At 47.2% G+C, this 15,645-nt stretch overlaps 3 protein-coding genes across 5 annotated transcripts; 1 reads left to right on the top strand and 2 right to left on the bottom strand.

Moving 5' to 3' along the window:
- Window positions 1–598: 598 nt before the first annotated feature.
- LOC133926002 (uncharacterized) lies at window positions 599–1,349 on the top strand. Its single transcript, XM_062371737.1, has one exon. The coding sequence runs from the start codon at window positions 716–718 to the stop codon at window positions 986–988; it is 273 nt and encodes a 90-aa protein (XP_062227721.1). The 5' UTR covers window positions 599–715; the 3' UTR covers window positions 989–1,349.
- Window positions 1,350–1,983: 634 nt separating this feature from the next.
- LOC133927263 (probable serine/threonine-protein kinase At1g54610) lies at window positions 1,984–7,135 on the bottom strand. Of its 2 annotated transcripts, none has more exons than XM_062373644.1 (7): window positions 6,375–7,135; window positions 5,993–6,277; window positions 4,741–5,058; window positions 3,223–3,444; window positions 3,037–3,134; window positions 2,846–2,954; window positions 1,984–2,643 (listed from the first exon to the last, which is right to left on the bottom strand). In XM_062373644.1, the coding sequence occupies exons 1-7, from the start codon at window positions 6,873–6,875 to the stop codon at window positions 2,179–2,181; spliced, it is 1,998 nt and encodes a 665-aa protein (XP_062229628.1). In that variant the 5' UTR covers window positions 6,876–7,135; the 3' UTR covers window positions 1,984–2,178. The 2 variants fall into 2 exon arrangements, with proteins under 2 accessions (XP_062229628.1, XP_062229627.1); XM_062373643.1 differs by having other exon boundaries at window positions 1,984–2,646; window positions 6,375–7,131.
- Window positions 7,136–7,769: 634 nt separating this feature from the next.
- LOC133927262 (mitochondrial intermediate peptidase, mitochondrial) lies at window positions 7,770–15,581 on the bottom strand. Of its 2 annotated transcripts, XM_062373640.1 has the most exons (18): window positions 14,832–15,581; window positions 13,769–14,256; window positions 13,583–13,664; window positions 13,435–13,487; window positions 13,288–13,342; window positions 12,818–12,956; window positions 12,682–12,736; window positions 11,662–11,869; window positions 11,351–11,446; window positions 11,089–11,208; window positions 10,811–10,936; window positions 10,489–10,644; window positions 9,804–9,920; window positions 9,259–9,381; window positions 9,113–9,180; window positions 8,832–8,967; window positions 8,557–8,722; window positions 7,770–8,468 (listed from the first exon to the last, which is right to left on the bottom strand). In XM_062373640.1, exons 2-18 carry the CDS (start codon window positions 13,912–13,914, stop codon window positions 8,230–8,232), a joined length of 2,085 nt encoding a protein of 694 aa, XP_062229624.1. In that variant the 5' UTR covers window positions 13,915–14,256; window positions 14,832–15,581; the 3' UTR covers window positions 7,770–8,229. The 2 variants fall into 2 exon arrangements, with proteins under 2 accessions (XP_062229624.1, XP_062229626.1); XM_062373642.1 differs by lacking the exon at window positions 9,259–9,381.
- Window positions 15,582–15,645: the final 64 nt, after the last annotated feature.

Genomic DNA, 15,645 nt, shown 5'->3' with positions numbered 1-15,645 from the left:
AAATGCTTCAAATCTTCTGAGCCTAGGTTACGTGATTGAGGTTAGAAACATGCATGACTCTACAACATGTTTCATTTCAGGCTAAAGCCTTTAAATCCCTATTTTACCGAAATGATGTACAAGTAGTATATGAAGGACGAAGTAGGACATTAGCATATGAATCAAACTCGGTAAAACCAGTGGCGAAACTAAGTGGGGTTTCTGATATGCTTAGACACACCCAAACTTTGCAAGTGTATTTAAAGATCAACTCTATATATGTGCTACATTTTATAGGGTGTAATACTCCAATACATTTATGCACACTTAATGAAAATTCTCTAGATCCGCTACCGAGTAAAATCATTCATGTTTTAAAGCCTTAGTTATCGGACGTAAACAATGATCACTTGCATAGTGCTCCTTGTACCCCTTAACCTTTAACGCAAAGGCCATAGATTCTTGCGCTAATACTGCATAGAACCTACATGATTAAGAAACATGAGCCCATCTTTTCCGGTCGTAAAGGAGGAGCGGCTTTAGCATAACCACAAAACACAAGGTGGTCCATGCAAAATCACCTAACAAATCAAGTAGAAAAACCCAACCCTTTACGCACCTCCCCCACTCAATTAGTAGCTTCATCACCCAGCTCACCTCGCCACTCTCTCACTCTACGCACACAAGCAATTCCAAGAACAAGAAGATCAGCAGTGGTTCTGAATTCCTCCGATATATGGAGAAGTGCAGGTCGGTGCCGCACGAGCACTCGTCGGCGTACTACGGCTGCGGCGGCGGGTACGACTACGAGGACGTCGGCGGCGCCGGCGCCGGCAAGTCGTACAGCTTCAACGGGCCGAGCGCCCGCGACGACCCGGAGGCGAAGCGGCGGCGGCGGGTGGCGGCGTACAACGTGTTCGCCACGCAGGGCCGGCTCAAGTCCACCGTCCGCGGCAGCGTCAAGTGGCTCAAGTCCAAGTTCTCCGACATCCGCTACGGTGGCCTCTGAACCTACCGCGCATCATATCCATATACATGATCGCTGCTCATGTGCATAGGCATGCCGAATTATATATGTGTGTGTGCTAGCGACGTGCAGTGCATGGCAAGTGTAGTACATGCCATGTTTATGCATGGTTCTGATAAGGTATGCGTGTGCAAGAGCTAATGGAAATTTCGCATTCATGCTCGCATGTACGAACTGTGTGTATGTGTGATCTTAAGTTAGATCGGTCTATGTGGTTTTTGTTTGCTTTGTGAAGGAACGGAGAGAGAAGAAACGGTGGTTGTACGGTACCCTGCTTAAATCTGCAAATCAAGCTGTATTAACTTTTGGTTTAGTTTTCACCTAGCTTCTCTCTTTCCTTTTATCTGTCTTGTTTTTCAAGTGGAGAGTTTCAGACTTACTGTTTTCGATTTGGATGATTCCTCTAAATTTTGGTTACTGCTAAATTTGCACAAAAAACGCCCGCCGGAAGTATCTCTTCAGAAGAAGATGTTCTTGAACACAAAAGGCACTTACGCAGGATGCAGAAACATCAATCAGTATTGAATAAAACTACACGCTTCCTACATTTCAGTCACCTGAAATCTCTCATTCAGACGCCCGTATGAACACGCCGCCACCGGAGAGGGGGTTCCTGCCAGATTGGGTGCCGGATTCAGAGGGAAGCTGGGGCGGTGCAGCGAGGTGCCGGCGGCGGCAACGGTGTCATGGCCGGTGGGCGGCGAGGGAGTGCAAAAACAAGAGGTTAGCAAGGGAGGGGCAGTGACCGCAGATCCGGTGGCAGGGCCGCCACCGGAGACGGTCGGAGGTGGGCGGGGGAGTGTGTCACAGCATCGCGAGAAGGAAGAAGTCATTGAACCTCGTCGGGAGAAATCGTTGCAGCGCGAGGTTGAGATGAAATGAGAAGCTAGATGAATCGTTGATTTTGCATCGGACGGGTGAGAGTTGTGGACTGAAGCAAACGTTAATTTCAGGCACCTGAAGAATAGCATCAGCCATAAAACTAATGATTCTTCTTTTCCGAAGATATTATTATTGATACATATGAAGCAAGCATTAGTCTCTACAATTCAGAGGATGCTCAATCGGAAGAACAGCAGTTTAATTTGGTTACATCAACAATTAAAAGTAGGCAGGCAGAGCATGAACAATTCTCGCTACCTTTCTTTCACTCGTTAATTAACAGCCGCGGCCTACACATGATCTACAAGAACGTACTGCTTGGAAGGGAGTTCTCCTGTTCCACGTAGCGCCGCGGCGGCCGCGTCGAAGTCCGACATGGAAGCCGCCGGTCTGCTCTCCAGGCTGTGGTTCACAATGACACCGCCGCCGCCACTTCCCGGCAGCTCGCCGTCGGCCTGATCATCGTCCGGAGTCAGAAGAGGCTGGCGGTTATCGTGATCGTCATCACTGACTGAGTGGTGGTGACTGTTTGCCCTTCGCAGCTGCTGATCTTGAGGCGCAGCAGGCGAGGCTCCTTGTGGTGGTAGCACCTGAACCGGGCTAACTGAAAACCGTTTTGAGACTGTACTGGATGAGGCGTTGACAATGGTGTTGTTTGATGGTTCTTGAACGCTGGAGGAAGAAGCATTGGCGCCGGCAGTGATCACCGTGCCATCTGATTCTTGGCCTGATTTTGCTGAGTCAGTCACTCTCTCCTCCTGTACAAGTGTGAGCAACAGAGACCACGAGAGAGCCAGTCGTCAGAGTGAGAAAATTACTAGGAACAAGGATTATTTGTTCCTGAAGTAATTAACACAGTAATTTCGCATGAAACAGTTTAATTTTCACCGGAATGGAATGCTTGCTCAATCAGGTAAAAGATGGTGAGAAATTAAAGGATGTCAATTTGTTCTGCACCTCGTTGTCTGGAGATCCGCTGTTGATCATCTTCGGTTCATCTGACGGCTGCTCCTCGGCTTTCTGCCTGCTGTCCTTCCGTTTCTGCGAACGCTGTCTCAGCTTCGGCCTGCACGTAGGATCGGAGAACTCATGAGCCAACGAAACGGCGCCCTGCAATGCGTCTGGTTCTCCAAGTCTACGATTCTCACTTCCTTCCATCGTGAGAAGCGGCAGGATCCGCGACCTCCTCCTTGTACACGACGGGGAGAGACGAGAGGTCGCACGGCAGCGGCGGGGTGCTGAAGAACTGTAACAGCAGCAGCAGCAGTCAGGAAACATCAAGATGTGCTGAAGAAGAAGAACTGAAGAAGCAGCAGCAGTATGCGTGTACGTACGTTGCTCTGCAGGGCCTGGGCGGCGGTGCCGCGGGCGGCCGGGTCGAGCGCGAGGAGCGTGGTGAGCAGGCCGAGCGCCGACAGCGGCAGGTCGCGGAACCTGTCGGCCATCGTGGGCTTGTACGCCTTGGGGGGCTTGAACCTTGCGGAGAACTTCATCTTCCGCCAGTAGTCGTCCGGCGGCGACCCGCACAGGCCGAAGATCTTTAACAACTGCTCAACCTGCAAATTAGTAAAGGCACGGTTCAGGGCATCCAATCAATCGTCCGGCGGCAATCCTGGTTTGCTGCTGCAGCTGCTTCTTGGAGCTGAAGCCACAACTAAAACCTCTGCTTTGCTTCTCTCAACCAGTGCAGTGAAGCCACAATTAAAACCTCTGCTTCGCTGCTGGAGGATGAGCAACATCGGGACGGGGTACGACCAGACGGTGACGACCTTCTCGCCGGACGGGCGTGTCTTCCAGATCGAGTACGCCGCCAAGGCCGTCGACAACAAAGGCGGGGCCGTCGTCGGCATTAGATGCAAGGACGGGGTTGTCATGCTCAGCTCAGCTGCTTCTACTTCCCATCCAATTGCTGCTTCTTTTTCTGATTTGCCTGTGCAACTCATCAAGGGCGTGGAGAAGCGGCCGGTCCAGTCCAAGCTGCTGCTGGAGGGCTCCAGCCGCCGCATCCAGGATGCTGCTGGAGGGCGAATGCCATTTGGACCGGAAGAGCGAAAGGCTGGGGCTAGGGTTTGAGGCGGGGAGGTGGTGCATGGGTTGGACGGAAGGAGCGGCGGTCGTCGGCGCCGGCGGATCCTCGAAGGGGGGAACCAGAAGCGAAATGAGCCACACATGAGGGCTTATTCGTAAACTTGTAGGGGTTTTGTGCAACATAGCGGATCGCGATCCAAAATAGGGGGCTTTTTGCAAAATAGACATGGCGGCGGACGAGTCACGAGCCACGGCTGCCACCGGCGACCGCCGCCATCCCCATCGTCGTGCTGCTCGTGCATCCCGCGCTACCATCCGTCAATCGAACGCACCAGACACCGGCGCCTTCGGCCCCGCGCGCGCCGTTGCCTCCTTCGGCTGAGCCACCGCCTTCAATTGGAGCCACCCTCGCCTCGAGTCCGCCATGGACAAGAATGAGAAGAGGAAGAAGAAGACAACGAGATTCATGGGAGGCAAATAAGCCGTGTGCCTGCCTGCCTGCCTGCGTGCTGCTCTCATCACCATGGCCTGGCTGCCCTCCTCGATCTGCTCCACCACCATTGGTGCCCCTCACCCCCGACCGGAGGCATAGATTCCCCCTGCTGCGAGTGTTGAGCACATATGAGGACAGACCCCCTCTCGCCCGTGAGGCAAAGCAAGAAGATGCAGTTTTTTCTTAGCCTTTGAGAATCTCCAATCGAAATGGATACCAAGTAGCAAATCAACAAAAAAAAAGTGCGGCTTGTCTGAGGCTTTGAGCATAATCGATCACACAACCTAAGCTCACAATCACTCCTAAAGACGGCTGAGATCGATTAGCTCACCTCGGTTCTGCCGGGCATGAGGGGCTTGCCGGAGAACATCTCGGCGAGGAGGCATCCAGCGCTCCAGAGATCGATGCCGGCGCCGTAGTCGGTGGAGCCGAGCAGCAGCTCGGGGGCGCGGTACCAGAGAGTGACCACCCGGCTGGTCAGCGGGCGGCGGTGGCTGGGCCCGTAGTAGTTGGCGAGGCCGAAATCGCCGATCTTGAGTACGCCGTCGCGGTCGATGAGCAGGTTGGAGCCCTTGATGTCCCGGTGCAGGATGCCGCGCTCGTGGCAGTGCTGCAGACCCGACAGCAGCTGCTGCATGTAGCACTTGATCTGCAAGCACAGCCATGCATCAGGTCTTCAAGAGTAGTCGATATGATGGCGCATATGAATCAGATGGCAAAATTCAGCGTTGATGGCTGTCATATCAAGAGCTTAGATTACTCTTGGTTCATATGCGCATTTCATACCCTCCTGATCTCCCAACAATTTTTTTTTCTATGTATGAGGGAGAGAAAGAAGAAAGAGATAGAGGGAGAAGAAAAGGAAGATGAAGAAGAGCAAAAGAGAGATGAATGAGTCCTCTGTCTGGCTCCTCTGCAATCCACCATTGCGTACATTGGAATTTTGCAACGATCCCATAAAAATAGATACGATTTTTTCTACAAAATTTGCTACACTATCTAGCTTGAACCACCGAGCAAGACTAGAATAGTCCATCAGCTTCAGTTTTCAGAGCACATGACACTATTGAGTCTTGACCAATCCACACGCACCACTATGATTGTACGTATTTCGGATTTAAATGTGACCCAAAACGTCCTCTAAAAATCTCAAGCATATAAACACATGGTACTAGTAGCAAAGTACTAGATGCAAATGGCTGCTGTTCCAACATGAGGTTAAATGGACAGATTGATCGGTCCGAAAAGGGCAAGACAAACGGCCGTGGACACGTCACAGCAACCAGAGATTAAAATTTCCTTAAATTTTCATGAATTTCAGAAATTTTAGAGTAGAATGAAATATTTAATTTTAAAATTTTCTTTTACTGACACGTGGAACCTACAGAGCAGAGAACAAAATTTACCAAAATTTTAGCAAAATTTCATAAATTTTGGTCTTTTCACTGGTGAATGAAAAAAATTGTAAAACAAAATTGAAATCTCTGACAAACAACCAAAAGCAGGCGACGTACGACTGCGTATCCAAGGTGCGAGCGGAGGACGGCGACCGTGGTCAGGTCGTCGTCGTGTACGAACGGTACCTGCGGCTCGGTGAGGCGTTGGCCGGGGCGCGCGACGAGCCTGGCGAGGTCGGAGTACATGAAGTCGAAGACGAGGTAGATGCTGCGGTGCATCCTGGAGGTGGCGATGCCCTCCAGCCTGATCACGTTGGGGTGGTCCAGCCCCTGCAGGATCCTCATCTCCCGCGCCATGAACCGCACGCTCTCCGACTCCGACGTGTCGAACCGCACCTTCTTCAGCGCCACGATCCGCCCCGTCCCGCGCTCCCGCGCCTTGTACACGTTGCTGTACGTCCCCTGACCCACCTGCATGCACGCACGCCATGCGCGTCGTCAGTGATCGAGCTTGCTTTGCTCTCATGGCGCGCGCACGCGCGTCTCAAGCTCTTGGATGCGTACGTGCCTTCTCGATCTTGTCGTAGGCGTCGGCGCTCTTGGGCACGATGCCGTGGAGGGCCTCGCGGGGGACGTTGTCGAGCAGCCACGTCGGCCAGCCGTCCACCAGCTCGTCCTCTCGACGCGGCGGCGGCGGCGGCGGCGGCAGAGCCGGATTCGGCGCCTGTGCGGTCACTGTCGTTGCGACGTCGTCCGGTGTCTTCTCGGTGTCCCTGAGGCCGGCCGGGTGGCGGGCGTGGGCGGGTTCTTTGGCTGGCGGCGCGCGCTCGGCGGCGGGGAGCGGGTCGGAGAGGCGGGAGGTCCCGGGGGGCGCTGGGCGGTAGGCGTAGTCGCGCATGAGGCGGTCGATGCCGCGGCCGTCGCTGCGGGCGGGCGAGCCCCGCGGCTTCCCCTGCGCGCACCCCATGCCGCCGCTTCTAGTGGTACTGCTGCCGTTACCGCGCCGGCTCCGGCGGCGGCCGAAGAGGAGGTGAAGGTGGAGGAGGGAGCGCGACGGGGAGGGAGACATGAACGAGGCGGGAAGGGCCGCGGGGCCGCCACCGTGGCGCCAAGCATATAACGCTCGCGACAACCCTGTTCGCCACCCACTAGAATAATAATATTACCACCTGCCGGCGCCGGCCGGCCGGCCAGCCGGCTCCGCTCTGCCCGTGCGCGCGCGGCTTCGTGCAACGCGACGGTGCACGCTCTGCTGCTGCTGCCGCCGCCGCCTTAACCAACAGCGTGTTCTGGACCAACGTGAGCTGCGGTGCAGCTGATGAGTGCACGGAAACGTGAAACCACTTGTCCAATCGGCCGCTTCTACGATCTGTACCGTCAATTTAGCTTTGAGAGTCGTGCGAGGCTGATGAGGTCCGAATCAGAGGAGAGCTGTCACACAATCTGTTCTGACCCTGTTGCGTTTCAGCTGAGAACGATGTGGCACTGACCCTGTGTGCAGTCTCACCTGAGGAGGCCATTTGGCGCCTTGCAGGTCAGGGTTGGCACATCTACTTCAAACTTCACGGCGTTCTCGAAGCTGATGACGAGGTCGTAAGATGGAACCTGTCGAGGCATCACATGAGCAGAAGCTGGTGAACCACATGAGCCAAACAAAGAAAGAAATATTGGCTAATGCTAGTGTAATTTGCCAAAGGAAGAAAGCAACACTGGCTGATGGTACATGCTAGTGTCTGGGTGGTTCGCGTTGCAGATAAAGCTCTGAACGGACAACAGCTGACGATGTCTGGGTGGTTGTGCTGTCAAGGAGCAACATAGGCGAGGTGCCGTCGCAGGGCATTTGGAAGTACCGTGCATATGTGAAAAAATTAACAATGATACCGTTTTTTAAAAATAATAATCACACGAACAAGCACCGACCTAACTTGGACAGATTATTCAGGTCGGTGATAGGGAGCTCAACTCAAATCAAACTCGTTTTCTTGTTTCCAAGAGAACAGCAAGGTATCACTAGCACTCTTACACATGTGATGAACTACGAAGGCAAAAACCCAGAACAATGGAGTAAAAAGCCACAATCATCTGAAATAACACCTGACAGGTCACAACACAAAACCATGGTCGCAGCATGCAGCAGCATAAATAGTTTAAATCAAAGATTGACTGACGCCCAAAGAGTACCCATCCAATCTCCAGTTAAGGATCCTGAATTCTCAACCAGTTAAATTCCTCGTCAAGAATACCGTATGGTTATCTCAGCTTGATCTGCACCTACCTCCTGCCGTCCTACGCATCTGTCCCAAAAGATCAACTGATCAAGCACGTGACCACCTATCTCAGCTTTAAGGTTGGAGTTATTGGCCCTTTAGTCTATCTCAATGTCAAATGGAATGATCCCAGTCTCCACCCTCAATGGGATGATTTCACAAACCAATGTCTTTACACAAGGAACCAATGTCAGGGATTATTCCAGCGCCGGAGTTTCTAATGATGGCATCACCTAAAAAATCCTTTAGCAAGGACGATGGGTCCTTTGACCCTCCATACCGCAAGAATTTGTCCCTAAGTGCAGTACCTGTGCTGCGGGACAATGGGTCTTCTTGGCATACTTCTTGCCATATAGTTGTGGCAAAACATCTAGCATACAGATAGCTATAGTAGCCTGCAATAAAGTGATATAATGAATATGTCTATGAGAAGTGAGGAACGCAAAGCAGTTCACTAGATTAGACAACAGCTCAAATGCTTACCGGCACCATAGTTTATGAGATGAGTAAACCGAGTATGCCAGTGTGTGCCTTCTGCATATTTCCAACTTGTATGCTCCCTTTTCAAATTGGCAACAGTGGAAATTGTGTCCATAGGCTTGGATGCTTGCTCCCCAAACAAGGTTAGGTCCATTATAGAGTAGAAGATCTGGGAGGGGGAGCGCAACAGCACTAAGTGAAACAAGAAATAGGACAACGGCAACAAGTAAAGAAAATAACCAATCCTACTGGTGTAGGAACTGGAAAGAAAAGCAAACCTGTCGCTGGAGCTCAGTAGCTGGAAACATGTTCCGAGAAGCATTTAGTGCCTTCACCAGCTTTTCTGGTATTGCATCTCCAGTTGTTTCATCTACAGCAAATGTCTTCAGGACACGGTAGTCCCATGCATAACATCTGGAATGTGAATGAAACTCGACTATAGGTAAAGAGGGTTCATAACAAATAAACTCTTATTTTTGGATAAGCCAAAATTAATGCACTATGAAATTGCTACAAAATAAAATTTTATCTTTTGTAACAACTAACAAATCATACATACTCAAAAAGGTTTGAGGGGGTTTCAGCCACATCAAGAGCAACCCTAGTACCAGAGAAATGCTGATATTCCTGCAAATATTAATATACTGCCAGATAAGCAATGTAGAAGTCATAGAACAATATAAATATTAAGAACAAGCAAATTACTGTTCTTGATAGCAGAGAATGAAGGGCGTGCCCAAACTCATGAAAAAGAGTTTCAACATCCCCATGGCTAAGCCTTGCGGTTATTCCACTAGAACTTGAGAAGTTGCAAACTAAGGCAATGATCTGAAAAGCAAGCATGGATTCCATTGGTAAAAGACGAATTGAATCAAATTTTTGAATTTGAATAAGGACAATTTTCTAACATATATCTATTGGTCTTTTTTTACTTTTGAACATCTTTGAAGACTAATGTAGAGTTTAAGTTATGGGAATGGAGCCATAAGCCGCAACGGATACTCTACATAAGGTATGTATCAGGCTATTAGCCTGGAAATTTACTAAGTATCAAATATTTAGGCTGTGTAAAATGTCACGCATGGCAGTTTTTTTTAATAAAAATTACTTCTCTGGCAAATACAAAATAGTAGCTACCAAGCAAACGCTTGACTTTTTAGCTGCCATTTCATTGTATGGAAGCTTTGATCTTCGAAAGAATTTCACATATTCTGCAGAAACATGAATTAAAAATGAACAAGAGACCATACTGGAAGTTGGTAGGTTGAGTCTGATAATCTCCGGCCCCCTTGGATAGCGAAATGAGCGCATCCTGGATATTTACCCTTCCTAGAGTAGAGATCAAGATACATAAATCCTAAATCACCCTGTTCAATTAGACATGATTGCCTTTAGTTACTTTGGGATCAGCAAATACAAGAATAAGTAAGAAAAGAAGATGCAGTAGGTTCAACAGTTCAAGATAGTAGTAATTGAAATCCTTGATTAGATTTTCCTTAAGCACTTATTTTTTCATGAAATTTGCATGATTACAAACTGACAATAAAATATAGAGTGATACTAGATAATGATCATTATTGCAGGTAACACCATGTAAAACCTCACCATTAGCAGTCTAATTTTAACCATGAACTTCTAAACCAACTAACCAAGACGGGCACAAACGGGGAAAGACTAGTTGAAAGGATGGTCACTCAGGTCGCCTGGTAGGTGTTTGAGCCTTAATTTCCGATTTGTCGTTTCAATTTTAGTAATGGAAAAGCAGAAAACCATGGTGACAATGCCAACATTTGCATATCCCCAGAACTGCAGCTAGAAATTACAGCTCTTAATAAGTTTGGGCACATAGATGAAATAATTGAAGCAGCGAAGCTGCAGATGTTTTTTAGGTTGTTGTAAAATTATCATTTAAGAGCATGCTTGACACACTTGTACCTCATCAGGATGATGGAGAGACAGCTTTATCACATCTGGATGCCATGATTCTCCATCCCTCATAGGAATCTGACGAAATGTGGCACCAAATAATGATTCAACCAGCACATTTAGCCCTTTTAGGCATTGTGACAAGGGAAAGTATTTTGCAACAACCTGATAGATACAAGAAATAGTGTCAATATTGTTATCCAAAAAAGGGGTAAGGTCTGCAGTCTATAGGTAGCTGAATTCAGTATGTGTCGAATCAGTGTTTAACATTAGCTTTAGGTACAGTTATTTCATCTTTTCATCTCTGAGATGCTTAGCAGTTAGCACGTACTGAAACATCCAGGTTATGTACAGATGATTTCATCATTCCAATGAAGTAATCCTCATCCCAGGGTTCAAGATCGGCACTCTTTTCATTACATATTCTTTTCTTGAAATCCTGTATCATCTTAAATTCCTGCATTAAAGATGTTGTTGAGAGAGAGAGAGAGAGAGAGAGAGAGAGAGAGAGAGAGATGAGTGATTGAATATAACGATGCATTTCAACAGACAGAACATAACAATGCATAATGACAATCTATATCGATATGAAATTGAATCCATTCATACCTCATCAGCTTTATGCCTAACAATGTTGCTCAAATCTCTGAGAAACGACATAACCACATCAGCTGATGCAGCCATATTAGGACGAATAGCGAAGTCGGCATATGATTTGCATCCCATAGTCTGCAAAGACATGAACAGGGAAAAAAATTGTGTAATTCAATCATTCAGGTTGTTTGCGCACAACAAGTTACATTTGTAATCAATGCTATGGTATTTGAATAACACAGTAACAAAACCTCATAATATGAAGGAAACATGTTACCTTTGCAAACTCATAACGAGCATCTATAAGTTCGTTAAGGACACCAATATTTTCGCGAGGTTCAGAGTTCCCAACAATGTATACCTGTTTCCTGACCTTTGGAAATTTTGAAATAGTTAGATTGCAAATGGCACAGGATCGATAACAAGCAATCATACAGTAACAGACAATAATTGAATCAATAAAGTCAAAGAGAAATTTACATAAGAAATCCAATCGTTGCTCAAATGTTAGATACATCTTTTTTCATCACGCAAAAAAATTAGGTCTATGAATATTCCAGATGATTTGGAACCTGAAAACAGACTTACTTCCTCATCAGAAATGCATCTCAGTGCTGATGATAGATTTCCTGAGTCTGTTACAATCCTTATACCCTTTTGCCTTGCAGTGTTAATCTGATTGCTTTGCTTCTCAAATCGGTAAACGGGCTTGAAATGATGCTGCATGTTTCTTGGAATCCGTGAAGCTGGATATAAATCCACAAAACCTGGTTTGTTCATAACATTTTCGTTGAACCTGGTGCGGAAAAAAGAAGTAAGTTTACATTACCTACAAACAGTTTACTCAATCTACCAGTACCCATCAACAGGCTCAACATAAACTGTGAAGCAACTAGTCAATTCACCAAAAGGGGTATTGTACTGCAGAGGGAAAACAACAGGAAGGTCACACAGGAGATATGTTAAGCTGTCCACTGGTACATCTAATAGAGTTCCACTGCACAGTTAAGAGTGCTACTTGGCTGACAATAAGATCAACTAATTGTATGCATACTAAGTGTGCAATGGGGCAAAATACTTTAGAATCAACCAACACTCAACTTCTCATTTTCAGCAGTATAGGAAAAAGATCAGAAGCAATAATAGATTTTGTTGAATAAATGAATGTTTAACTGAACAAATATACGCCTTGACCTAATACTTAATATTCAATGCATGCCACATAATCACTTGTATTGGCAACATCAAGAATACTGGAATTTGGAGAAATTTTTTATCCCGCTACTTTTAAGCACTGGAACAATAAGAGACAACTAGTAGGCCATTCCATAAACATATCAGTTATCTTTCAGCAGTCAGTGCAACTGGCAAACAAGCTAGCAGAAATCTATTTTTTCAAAACTGAAGAATATCAAGCCTCAAGGGTTAGTGTAAGCATCAAGAATTAGAACATATATAGCTTGCCAACAAGCCATGTCACTAAACAATGAAATCACTTGCCAATAGTCAACTTGAGAACATACAACTAAAACACAGATTATGAAAGCAGATCAACAGCAAAAAGGGTAAAGATTCCATCAACAGCCAGTGTCCGATTCATGTACCTACTTTCTACCCAGCTGGGCAACCTCGATGTTCAGCTGATTAGCATGCTCAAGTTTATCTGCCAAAAAAGAGAACTATGTTTTAAGCTAACACTCAAATGTTAAAAGAGACAACATAATATAAATTTCAGTTGGGCAACCTTTAGGAAGATGAATCCCTCCTTTTTCAAAGTCAACACGCAAGGTAGTTGCTGCTCTTTGAGCTTCCTCCGTGAGCAGGACACTTTCAACCTCAGCTTTCAGTATAGCATTGTACAAAGTAGTGTTGGTATTCAGGTACTGCAACGTGTTACAGAAAACAAATGTTACAGTTCTAAATTGATCAATTCATTCAGTCTCAGACTTTTGCAATTAGGTAAAGGATTGCAAATTTCCACTCAGATGCTGTCAACCTATCATCATACTTGTTGAGATCACCATACTACGCTAAGATATAGATTGTTTAAGTTGCTATTACAAACAATACTCCATGTCCACCTCAAGCAATATCTCTAGTCAAGAACAGTGACCAAACCGTTAAAATCACAGTAAAGAACTACAGATATCACTTCATTCCAATACTTTAGAATTAGTTACACGTAAGAGATGTGACCCATGTTATCTAGCTTACATGAAGATGCTCATAAATCCTCATCGATGCCTTATCTGCCTCTTCAACAAAATCCCTGGAACACAAGCATACCTTCTTAATTCAAAAGTGAAAACACATTACCACCCAGCACTCAAATTGCATATGAAACAACCATCACAAACTCACCTATCTGGGTGCGTGTTCCTGCACAGCTCCGCCGAATCGATGACCAAGCAAACCTAGCCAAACCATCAAGACACAAACGCATCAGCTACGTCGTATCAACTCAAATACAATGATTCAAAAGGCACTAGCAGAAAAGGAGGTAGGTTACGGTATTGGAAATCTCGTCCATGGCGCGGATAATCTCGGCGGACGGCGGCAGCCGCGCCACGTACGCGACGAGCTCGTCCGACCTGCGCGTTCGAGCAAACTTTCACTGAGGTTTAGCGGCCAATGATTCGTTTTGGGGAGGAGAGGACTGGAGGAGGCTGGCGGCGCTCAAGTTTCTCCCCCTTACCGCTGGATGGCGTCGTCGACAAAACGGCGGAACCCCTTCGCCGTGCGCAGCACGTCAAAGCCGTACAGACCCGTCTCCGTCTTCGCCGAGACGGTGGAGAACGCCGCCGCAGCGCGGCGGCGGATGGCAATGACGCGCGAGAGCATTGCGGCTGGCGGACGCTCAATTGATCAGCTCTGAGGTTAGCTTGAGGCTTCCGTTGGGTTCCCCTCCGCTAGCCCTTGCTTCTACTTGTGATTCGAATCGACGGCGATAGGTTGCTCGCTCGATCTTCGCTTCCGCCGCCGCCGCCGCCGCCGCCGCTCGCCGGAGCTTTCGCTGCTCCGAAGCGATAGGAAGGGGAGCCGTGGAGATAACTGTAAAATGAAGTGACTCGAGGGTCCTTACGAAAAAAAACCTTGTCCCTCCCCTAACTCGATCACGGCCGCCTATAGTTGATCGAGCGGTCAACAAGTCTTAGATCGCGATTATTCTTCGCCATCCAATTTCTGCGGATGCAAAAGAAACAGTGTGTTTGGTTACTCCGATTGGGTTTTGTATGGTATGGTTTGGCTGAGTGAAATAAATGAAGTAAAATTATATTTATTAAAAATAAAAGTGTTACTTGATTATATTTATCTATACAGCTGAGTTAAGTTTTTGTTTTGTTTATCGAAATTAAGGTCGAATGAGTGGATATAAGAGTTGAGATTATTATTAATTATTCGTATAAAAATGATTTTATGATATTAATATATGAGTTTGTTTGTAGGAATGAATGTAAGAGTTAGATTAAAAATATATATTTGTATCTATCAACCTATATTAAAACAGTAAATATAAATAACTAAATATACTTCTCCGTAAGATTACATGTATCTATTGAGCTAAGCGGAGGCAAATTGAGCCAACCAAACACACCTAAAAATAGCTCGAGTGTCTTTTCAAAAACGGCCTCCCAGTTTCCTATTTTCTTCAATCTGGTCTGCGTGTGTTCGATCCAACGGTCAACGAAGAACCCCTAACCAGGATCGATCCAATTTCTGAGGACGCAAACGAAAATAAAGAATAGTATGAGAGCCACCTGTGAAAATGTCCTCCAGTTCCCCAAATGTTCTTCAATCTGGATCGCATGAGCCGCATCGGACGGCCACGAAAGACTCCTAGCCTGGTAGTTGGAAAAGACAGGTTCGCAGGAGCTGCTCCTCCCCTCACCTCGCCGTCGCTCGCTGGAGCTCCGCAGCTAACCGGTCGCCCGCTCCCTCCTCCTCCCCTGTCAGACCCTGAATGATCGGAGTCCAACAGGAATTTCGCCAGAGAACGAACAGGAAGAAATCAATCGGAATCACATAAAAAAAATGGGGAAATAAACTACCAGGAACCCTAACTACCATAAGAATATACTAGAGATAACCAAATTCGTCTTGCTTTCTCCCATTCATCCAGAGGCTTATATGCTTGCCTCCCAAAAGTGCGATTACAGCTTGCTTACATTAGCACGAGTATTAAAGCAGGTTTAAGTACTTAAGTCTCAAGTTACAAGCTTAAACGCGCGGTAAGAAAGTAATTTGACAGTTGTCGTCGGATTCCTCATCAACGGACACCAGCTGCTTTGCTCCCACAGTAAATGAAGTCGATGAAGCGTTGTCGTTCCTCGCCGGCTTCTTCCGGCTGTAGCTGCTCGATAACTTCATATAACTGACGAAACTGAAACTTGTCTGAATACTCAGTATCTAACATCCCCGGCATATAAATCTCCTAGATACCTCGCTGCCGCTCACCGGAGATCCTCCGCTCCCTCCTCCCCGGCATCCTCGACCTCCTTCCGGAGACCTCGCCGGTCGCCGCCCCTGCAGCTTTACTGTAGCGGCTGCTTTGTGCTTCGTATGGACAGTAAT

Source organism: Phragmites australis, chromosome 8 (assembly GCF_958298935.1).
Source record: "Phragmites australis chromosome 8, lpPhrAust1.1, whole genome shotgun sequence".
In the NCBI taxonomy this organism is placed as follows: Eukaryota; Viridiplantae; Streptophyta; class Magnoliopsida; order Poales; family Poaceae; genus Phragmites; species Phragmites australis.
Note: the sequence above shows the minus strand (reverse complement) of the source record. Positions and strands in the feature narration are given on the sequence as shown.